Source organism: Arachis duranensis, chromosome 2, assembly GCF_000817695.3.
Source record: "Arachis duranensis cultivar V14167 chromosome 2, aradu.V14167.gnm2.J7QH, whole genome shotgun sequence".
NCBI lineage: Eukaryota > Viridiplantae > Streptophyta > Magnoliopsida > Fabales > Fabaceae > Arachis > Arachis duranensis.
This window is the reverse complement of record NC_029773.3, coordinates 88,507,344-88,518,408: the sequence shown is the minus strand read 5'-3', so window position 1 is coordinate 88,518,408 and position 11,065 is coordinate 88,507,344. Positions and strand designations below refer to the sequence as shown.

The 11,065-nt window shown below is 25.7% G+C and overlaps 1 protein-coding gene across 1 annotated transcript in view; it reads right to left on the bottom strand.

Annotated features, from left to right (window-relative positions):
* Positions 1-8,188: 8,188 nt before the first annotated feature.
* The window catches only part of LOC107475840 (uncharacterized), a 4,288-nt gene continuing 1,411 nt past the window's right edge, over positions 8,189-11,065 (bottom strand). The window contains exons 2-10 of the mRNA XM_021136558.2: positions 9,999-10,058; positions 9,856-9,896; positions 9,619-9,650; positions 9,485-9,513; positions 9,144-9,180; positions 8,908-8,964; positions 8,498-8,574; positions 8,314-8,387; positions 8,189-8,223 (exon numbers count right to left, since the gene is read on the bottom strand). Coding sequence (XP_020992217.2) covers positions 8,204-8,223; positions 8,314-8,387; positions 8,498-8,574; positions 8,908-8,964; positions 9,144-9,180; positions 9,485-9,513; positions 9,619-9,650; positions 9,856-9,896; positions 9,999-10,058 — 427 coding nt within the window. The 3' untranslated portion in view covers positions 8,189-8,203. The remainder of the gene's footprint in view (positions 8,224-8,313; positions 8,388-8,497; positions 8,575-8,907; positions 8,965-9,143; positions 9,181-9,484; positions 9,514-9,618; positions 9,651-9,855; positions 9,897-9,998; positions 10,059-11,065) is intronic.

The window sequence follows — 11,065 nt, the reverse complement described above, 5'->3', positions numbered from 1 at the left end:
TTTTTGATAACTAATTTGAAAAATGGGTGATCTTTCAGGATGAATTTGACTATTAACTCTTATTTTATACTGAGACTTTGGTGGCTAATTTTAGTGTAGATGTAGCAAGTTGATGATGATAATGATATATCAAAAAAATAATAATAACTAGTCCGCTTAAGCAAGTATCGAGAGTTCAAACCTCACCTTGTGCATACAGCAACACATTCATTATCTAGCGACAGACCTTTAAATGAAGCTCAGATCCGCAACAGATTAATTTTAGTCGGTTGGATTGAGAAATACCGTAATAATAATGATTTAGCAGCAAATTACAAGTTAAAACTACCTAAAAAATTAAAAATAAAATTTTAACCTTACAGAAATTAATTATGCCTATTTAATATAAATTAAAAATTAAAAAAAATTAAATTAAAAAGTATTATTTATTATAATCATTAATTTAATTAATTATACGATAAACATATTTGGCCATATTCAATGAAAGTTTGGATTTTATGTTTTTGCCTATAAACTATAATTTAAATAGTATAGTCTTTCCATACTCATTTAAAGATCGTAAGTTCAAATTTCACTTTATACTTTAAATAAAAAAAAGAAATTTGAATTTTGACTTGTTTCGTTTTATTCAAATTTTTTTCAAGTGGCTTTAACTTGTAATTTGCTGCTAAATTATTATTATTATTATTATTATTATTATTATTATTATTTCCAAGGTCAAATAACACTTTCACTAAATCCAATTTTTTTTTTATATTATTCCATGGACTCATAAGGTCCATTAACAACCCAAACTCATTCCTTTATCATACCTGGTAAGTCAACAACAAAGAAACCCAAAAACTTAATCATGACCCCTAATTTCACATAATTAAAAACCAAACAGCCGACAAGACCTGCAGCAGCTGAACTTAATGCAGCAGCTGCCTCGTTCAATGAAACAATTTTTACACGCGTTATTGTTTGTTAATAGCCACGTCTTTTCAGTACATGCTGAAAAAGATAAGCATCCGCACCGTAGCACTACCCTTTTTTGAAATGTGGCATGATGCCCTGTACAAAATTACAAATGATGGCTCACATTCAAAGCAGCTCATATTGTAGTGTTGTGGAAAGCTAAATTAATGTTGGACTTGGATCAGTCAAATATAGTGTTAGAGACAGAAGATAATTGGGTTTGAGTTATTGGTTAATGAATTCTTTTATTTAAATAAAATAAAATAAAATAAAAATAAATATAAAATTATATAATTTTTATACATTAAATTTAATTACATCTGTGTCTAATTTTTTTAATATAAATTGTGGTATTGAATTTTAGTATTCATTATTAAGAGAATAGTATAAATAATAATTTTAAATTATTAATATTATTCATTGTTAAGAGAATATTTACTAAAGATATAAAAATAAAATAAAATAGTACAAACAATGCATGTTAAGATAAATGAGTATTTTAAAGTGAAAAAAAATATTTTATTCAAATAAAGAAATGTTCGTTTACATAAATTTATTTTTGTATTTATGTATTTCATATTTGACTTAAATTCATGTAAGTTATAAACTTATACACTAATATTAATTTTGATATATAAAAAAAAGTATGCCAAATTATTCTTAATTATATTACATAAATACAAAATTCAGCCACAAGCTATATAAAAATACATATTTAGTATTTATGAAAAAATTTAATTACCTGATTATAACAAATTTGATTCTTTTTCTATACTAAATTTGATTATTCAGGTGATAATGATTTTATTAAAAAATTGAATAAAATAACATATATATGTATACATAAATATATATAGTAGTTGATTATTTATCTTTATAAAATATTTTTGTGTAATATATATAAATATATAATAACTACATTTTTGTCACGTATTTTATTTTATTTGAATGCAAAATAAATATAATTAACAATAACAAATTTAATCTAATGATTATTCTATTAAAAATTATTCAATTTTATAATATTACAACAATATCATTTATTTCTTTTAATTAATAAACCCTTTACAGTCTTTTTTATTTTGGTTTGGTCAAGTCTTTAATTTTGATTATTCATTTGCATTTTAATTAGAAGTGAATAAAGCTAATAAGGCAAAGGTACTCTATGTATATATGAAATAATAATGATAGTTGAATACTAAAAAATTTGGGTGACACGAGAAAGAAAGGAAGAAAAGAGACTTGAAAAATAAAATGGATTAACTATGCTATATACATAAGAAACATTTCTTATGTATTAAATAATGCATGAAGATTCTGAACCTATCAAATTAATGAAGGGATAGTAACATTGAGGGTTTGTGTTTGGGGAACAGGTTGATTCCAATAGAGCAGTGGGTGGGTGGGACCTTGCCCTACAAGGTCATATATGGCGGGCCATGTTCAATTTCTTGGAAGATGAGCAATTTATTATTTAGGGTATGGTAATGCTTAGCCACTGGGTATTTGCCAAAGATATTTTTGACTAATAATGGAGTCTAACAACTGTGATTTGATAGCTGAATGATATTTAGATGAATACGAATAAAAAGTCATTTTCCCTACCGTTAATTTTTTCCCCTGAAATCCAACAAGTTGCAATTCAATTTTATGTGCACTACAATTTAAATCCATCTTATTTAATTTGTCCAGTAATATCAATAAAAATTTAATTTTAATGTATTGATAATATGAACAATAATTTTATTTATATATGTCACTAATAATTATATATCATATTAAAAAAATAATTTTTTTTATATTAATCGTGTGAATGATAATAAAAAATGGATAGAATTTAACGACTATTTGATACGGTTAGCATATCAAAAAGTCCAATATATGAGGTTGACATTGATAGAGTAATCTTCCAAGAAAATAGATAGTCTAGATGATGCTAAGGAATGTGAATGAATGTTCAATTGTTTACATGAAACTATAGCAACTCGCACGATATGCGGACGATAAATGAATGATAATGTATGATATATTTTAATAAATATTATATTATTCAAAAATTAATAATTAATAAAAAATAAAAAATAATAAAAATATTAACATATATAAATTATAAAATTTAAATATTTATAACTGTATATTATTATTATTATTATTATTATTATTATTTGATTGGTGTAGTATATTTTTATTTGATTGGTGATTATTCATGTTGTTAAAAATTTTTATTGTCCCGCTAGCACTCCCCTATTAAAAAATACACTGATACATTGGAAAATCTTCCAAGTGTATGTATTTCCATTCATACAAAAAAAGCATTTGGTATACGATTGTAGTTTTTTTTTTTTTGAAAAATCTTAACCGTGAATATTGTACGACCAGTATTGCAGCCAACATTCAAACTTTTTAAAAATAAAAATATCTGGATTCAAATTTTTTTTCTTTCTCTAAATCTTCGTCCAATCATTTTCCTATTCCTTAGATGAAATATGCCACCTAAATTACGTGATGGAGTCATTTATACTTAACAATAACAGCGTGAGGACAAAAATAATTAAAGTGGAAATGTCATATCTGACAACCTTAATTATTGTTACCTCATCTTTGTTGCTCCATTATTGATGGAAATATCAATATGTGCATGTAACACGTTTATGAGTAATGATACTTGAAAAAAAGATCGTAGTAGGATAATGTATTGGAAAGTTTTCACCTAGCCAACTTTACAGGCACACTTCTATGTCACGTACGGTTCAGTAGCATATTTACATTTTGTCTTGTAGCTATTAGTGAAATTACAAAACAATCCCCAAGTAAAAGATGAAAAAAGTCAGACGTAATAGTGGCTAGCACAGGATACGAGTAATAATTAAGAATATATATTAAAATATTTCTTTTATTTTAATTTAACTATCTCTTTTCAGTTATAAAGGTTTTTTAATACATAAAAAATAAGGGATTGAATTGATAGTTTTCTTTTAAACTTTATCAATTAATTTTCAAATTAAAAAAAATTGGAACTTAGCTTTTCTATCTTCAGTATGTAAGATTGATTATGTATGAAATAACTTTATTTTATCTTCTAAAGAATAAAAACAAAAACAAAACAAAACAAGAAAGAGAAAAAAAAATACAACTATGTATCTAATTTTTATCATAACAATGATAGAATTTTTACTATCTTTTTAAATATTGTAAACACCAATTTTTAAGAAACCAAGTGTAATTTCTCATCATTTATTTTATAGATAGGACAAAAAAAAATATAAAAGAGAAATCATTCAAAAATAAAATATTTTAGACAATAAAGTGTGATTTCTTACTCTTGAATGGTTTCTCTTTTATATTTTTTCTTTGTCCTATCTATGAAATAAATGATGAGAGATCACACTTGATTTCTTAAAAATTGGTGTTTATAATATTTGAAAAGATAGTAAAAATTCTACCATTGTTATAATAAAGATTAGATACATGGTTGTATTTTTTTCTCTTTCTTGTTTTGTTTTGATTTTGTTTTTGTTCTTTAGAAGATAAAATAAAGTTATTTCAGACATAATCAATCTTACATACTGAAGATAGAAAAGTTAAGTTTCATTTTTTTTTATTTGAAAATTAATTGATAAAGTTTAAAAGAAAACTATCAATTCAATCTCTTATTTTTTATGTATTAAAAAACCTTTATAACTGAAAAGAGATAGTTAAATTAAAATAAAAGAAATATTTTAATATATATTCTTAATTATTACTCGTATCCTGTGCTAGCCACTATTACGTCTGACTTTTTTCATCTTTTACTTGGGGATTGTTTTGTAATTTCACTAATAGCTACAAGACAAAATGTAAATATGCTACTGAACCGTACGTGACATAGAAGTGTGCCTGTAAAGTTGGCTAGGTGAAAACTTTCCAATACATTATCCTACTACGATCTTTTTTTCAAGTATCATTACTCATAAACGTGTTACATGCACATATTGATATTTCCATCAATAAGCTTCTACTCTTCCCACTTTCAGCTTGGCTACATTTATCAATACTGCTATGGTCGTACTCGTATCAATGCTTTTTTTTTTTTTGTATGAATGGAAATACATACACTTGGAAGATTTTTCAATGTATCAGTGTACTTTTTTAATATATGTATGACATGATTCTGAACTTAAATAATTTTATAAATATTTAATTTAATTTTAATTTTGTATTGTCTATTTTTTAAATTAATTATATTTTTAATTATGTACTATTATTAATAGAAATATAAATTTTATTAAAAATTTATTAATTTATTTTATTTATTTTAATATTAATATTGTGATTAAAATTATTTATTTTAATATTAGTATTGAAATTTATTGATATTATAAATTGTTATTTTTATTGAATCAAATTAAAATTTGAGACTTAATTATTCTTATAATGTTAAAGATATACATTTTAAAATTATATATAGTCGATCTCATTGACATAATAATATCAAAATAATGAAAATATATGAGGTAAAATTCAAGTTCGATCATAATTATCATGGGTGAACTATTTTACCAACCCGATTGACAAATAAGTAGTACACCTTTAAATTGTTATATTTTTCGTTGTCCGTAGCGGTTGATTAGTCAAAACCAACTTTAATTTGTTTCTAATAATAATAATAATAATAACAATAAAAAAATGCATTCCAATTTCTCCTAGTACACTTTGAATCCTATATAAAGTGAAGTAATAGCTATAGCTATTATCATTTACCATTCCCCTTACACCTTTTTGTCACTTTATTTTCTCCTCTTCTTCTTTCTCTTCAACTTCCCTTTCCTCCGTTCTTTAAAGGTAATAATTAAGTTCTTCTCTTCAGCTATCTCTCCTCACTCTTTTAACTGCAACCTCCATTAACCAAAAGCAAAAACCAAACCATCCTTTGGAAAATTTTTTCTCTCTTCTTTTTCGCCCCTTTTAACACACCCAACCATTCCATTCTCTTCTTTTCTTTTCTTTTTTTGAGTCTAAAGAAGCAAGCCCAGACACAGAGAGATAATGTTAATTCGATCTACCGCAAAACCTTTTGCTCTTACTGCATCGAAATGAAAAAACATGGCATTGCCCAAAGTCAAGGAGATAGTGTTTCCATTTTCCTAATTCATCTCTGACTCTCTCTTTTGTGTGAAAGATCTCCGGAATTGACAGTATTAATTCGATTTGCAGCAAAACTTTTTGCCTTTACTGCATCGAAATGAAGCAGCTCTTCACCAAATTGGGTGCTTCTTCACTTTGATGCAGTACGGACAAAAGCTTTTGCTGCAAATCGAATTAACACTGTCAATTCCGGAAATCTTTCGCACAAAAGAGATAGCCAGACATAAATTAGGAAGATGGAAAGAAAGAGACCTGAAAACGACAACTGGATTTGAGGACACTATCTCTTTAACTTTGGGCAATGCCATGTTTTTTCTTTTGATTTGTTGTGTCTTGCTTTTGCATTTGTGTCAGAGACCGTTTAATTATTTATAAATTAAGATTTAGAGATTTTTTAATTAAAAGTTATTGTTAAATTTTTTTAATAAATAAAAACAATTCATATTTACCAACAATTATTCATCTTTATTTGATATATATTTTATGGTGAAAATTCAGGTGCAGTCGATTTTACGTGAAGTTGATATTCAAGAGTCGTTAGATAATTTGACTGATTTAATTAATTTTCATCTAACTACTCTCAAATTTCAACTTCACATAAAATTGACTTCACCTGAATTTTTACCATATTTTATATAATTAATTTCCAACTATTGAAAATAAGAATTAATTACTTTTAAAACACTCATTAAATATACTCCAAAAATAAGATTGAAAAATTTTTTTTAGTGTAAATGAATAATTAGATGAATTTTTGTATATTTTTAAAATTATTTAAAATTTTAAAATATAAGATTAAAATTAGTTGAATGTTAAAATTTAATTAATTTAAAAAATAATTTTTATTTAATATAAAAAAAATTTAAGTCTTTATATATAATTATATAAAAATTATTTTTTATTTTTATTAAATTATAAAGACATTTTAGTAAAAGTAATGCTACGATATATACTTTAAAAAAATAAAAAATAAATACTGACGTGGAAATTATAATTTATATGTCATATTTTAGTTTGTTCATGTTTTTATTATACCGATATATATAAATTTATCATCGTACCGTAACAACTAGCAATTGTATTAAGAGTATATATCATCTTAAATTTTTAATTAGCTCTTTGCTCCAACGAGAAATTCTTTCAAATTTTTGGAGTATATTTAATGAGTGATTTAAAAGCAATTAATTCTTATTTTCAATAGTTGGAAATTAATTATATAAAATATATATCAAATAAAGATGAATAATTGTGTTATTTAATATTTTACACATGTTCTAACATACGAAATAAAGACGTGTTTGACATGTTAACTCAAATTTAAAGGCTAGTATTGTTCTATGAGTTTTGCTATATTGTTTATTTAATATATTTAAAATTAGAAAATTAAAAGTTTTATTTTAATTAAGTTACTTCAACAACAATTCCATTTAAGGAGACAATATAAAAGCAGCAAATTTAATATAGAACTTGAAATCGTAATTTTTTTAAATTTTAAATATGTAAAGTTGTTAGTTTATTTGTGTTGTGTCTTTTAGCAAAATTGAATATTAATGAACCATATGGCAAAGTCAATATTGTACAACCGAAATTAGAAAATATGAGACTACCGCTATTCACACGAAATGCTAGTTACCGAAAAGAAAAACAAAATAGAAATATGTATCTATTTTTGGAGTAATAATATGTGCATAATTTTAGAAATATATATAATTACTTCTTTAATAAAGTTTTTAAATAATGACATATAATCATTTGTAAATACTTTTGAAATATGTATTATAAATACGCTTTATACAAAAGTTATAAGCAACTAGTAGTAATAAGTAGTAATAATGCATTTGGTATAGTACATTCTACGTCATCAACTTCCGCACCATCTCACAAGACATCACGTAAAACTAAGATTATAACATTAGAAAGAAAATTAAGATTATAACATTAGAAAGAAAATTAAAAATTTTACAGCAATTTCCATGTAAATGGGAGAAATATCTAACCCTCAAAAATGATTATCTCAGCGTATGCCGGACAAAGTTAACTTGGCTATAGAAATGCATTTGAGAAATTTTACAAAGTGCAGCATACATTAATCATCTTCAGAATACATCCTCTTAGAGTTGAATCATATTCTACAATTGGAAGCTGAAAGGAAGTAGATTAGTAGAACATATCTAAGAGCGAGAAAGCCAGAATCAAAATAAAATACACCGTCCGATCAAAGTGTGTACTTACTACAACATACAAACTGGTTCAGATCAAGAGTAATTCTTCCTTGTTTTGCAGTATCAAATGAATTAAACAGAATTCTGAAAGACATAATAGAAGGTCTTTATCAGTGAAATGAAAGTTCAACACCAGGTCAAATAAAAATTGCGTGGAAAATATTGCTTTCTGACTTTTCTCTGAATATATATACCTTGCTGATTGTAAGAATATACAAAGTGATATGAAGACATCCAGTCTAAACTTTCCACTTTTACTTTGATCAAAGCTCTGAGAATAATCAAAGAGAAACATTTGAGCATGGCCTTCTAAATGGCAATATTGCATAGATGAGAGGCCTACTATGCAGTTGAAAGCAATCAAATAAGGACTAAATAAATTTACATGCTAAACACATTGCATTATTTCTTTTTCCATCTGACTAATAAAGCATTTTCAACTTATTATCCCAAGAAAGGAGCATACAGAAATTAAGGCATGGATAATAGTAGTGTAAAAAAACATTGAGAATTGAGATAGTTTTGCCTTAACCACTAGTCGTCAATGTGATGTACAACTTCTCCAGGATGATTTACTACAAATTAAACTATGAAAATGTCTTACCGCACAGGCAGAGTAAAATGCAGGAGAATCCAGCGTGAAGCCAATCTTTACCAATGCCTGGAAACAGATTCGGCAAAGTTATTTAGAGTTGCATCCAACATTACACATAGACTAAGGAACTCAACATTTTGTTCATACAGCTTGGGAAGTACTAATAAGAACCATAAGCTCGTCTGGCTAAGCAAAACCAGTGACACGATAAACAGAACATCTTTGAAATCATTCTTAAAATATACCTCAAAAACGTCATCAAGGACAAGAAAGCCACGACCCCTGCATCAATGAACCGAACAAGAAGTGTTATAATGCAGAATCAAGTGATCATCCAAGGCGATATGACCACAGAATTATACTGACAAGCTAGAGTTTAGACATAACAAGCTATAGGCCACAGTAATATCGATCCAAAATAAGCATGAACTAATTCATTATAAACCTTTCATGTTATTAGTTTCTTTCCTATAAGATCATTCACAATGTAATTGCCTACAATAATATCACTCGAAACTACATGCAAGATGAAGTTCTGAAGACAAATAAACAGAATGGAACAAAAGCATATAAATAAACCAATCACCTCTCAAGATCAGAAAATGCATGTTGAACCTGAAGAGCCATTTATAGTGGTTATTAGAACCAACGTACTTAATATCAAATATAGGTTAATGACAATAACCTCACATATCAAATGCATAATAGAGAAACACTAACCTTAATAAGGAACTTGTTGAGTGCAACAAATTCTAGAGCAAACCATTTACGAGTAAGTTAGAGTGAGGTAGAACATGTTTCAATTCTACTATAAACAAACTCCAACAAATAAAGTCCCATATATGAAAGAACACTACTTTCCAAATTTCAAGATAGTATTTGATTATTGATGTAAATCTCAGCTTCTTTTTAGAGCATAGTGGGTTAAGCATAGATTGCAATGGGATTGGCATATACCTTCAAAGCTCATAGTACCATTCCTATCAAAATCATACATCCTACACAATTATGAGAACGAAAAAAAAAGAAAGGAATTAGATTATGAATGGAGAAAATTGAAACATAATAGCATTTGAAACACAGAAATTGGATATATGAACTTGATCATCTGCTCAACAACTGAGAGTGGAAATTCCAGGTATCCAACCGCTAAAGCACTTCTATTACAGAAATGATGGATAATTCAATTCTTTTTCTCAAGCGATGTTGTCAATTTTTCTTACACCCATGGTTTCTGTTATTTTATTATTTGGAGTAGTGTAAAATTGTATATTTTATAGGATATAATTTTAGTTTATTTTAAAACTATAAATATTTCTGTACAATGTTATCTACTTAATTAAATATTAACATATTATATTAGAGTGTGTTTAAAATACAACAATAACAAAGTCTTATCCTATTAGGTGAAGTTGATTACATAGATCAAACATATTAAGTTAGATTATTAATACGTAGATTTTGATTTTCTTTTAGTGTATTTGAAACACCTTGAGAATAAAATTTTCACAAAAAAGAGTTATTTGGTTTGCAACATAAATAAAAGTAAGTTTTCAATTCTTAAAAAAAAAAATAATTCTCACATTAAATTCAAACTAAAACACACTAAAATAGGTCTGATGTATAATTCTATTACTATTAAATTAACATTTAAGAATAAAATATCAAAATTGTTTCTATCAAAAACTTGATTTTCCAAATATACATTTACCCTAACTTAGTTCTTTTCTTTCTCTTCCTTTATTTCTTCCTTGTTTCTTTTGTTAATCTACCATTCCTCCAGTGAAAATTTGAAACACTTCTTTCTTTACTTTCCATGTAAAGATTTAGATTTTATAGGTTTTTTCTTAAAGAAATATTTCAACTCCATCATAAAAGAAGATAAATAAAGAAACCAAAAGGATAAAATAGTAAAAAACAATTCATTTTATTGATGCAATTAGTTGCTCCAAACTATGAATTTAAATTTTAAAATAGAATTAAACTTCACTTTTTAATAGAAATAGAATTTTTTTTCCTCACTTTAAAAGCTTTATAAACACACTCTTAATCATTTTAGTTATTCTATCAGCTACTATAAATGATCATATAAAGATATTTTAAAAATATAATTTAGAATACTAGATTAAAAAGATACATGCTAAATACATTTATATTCAATAACGTT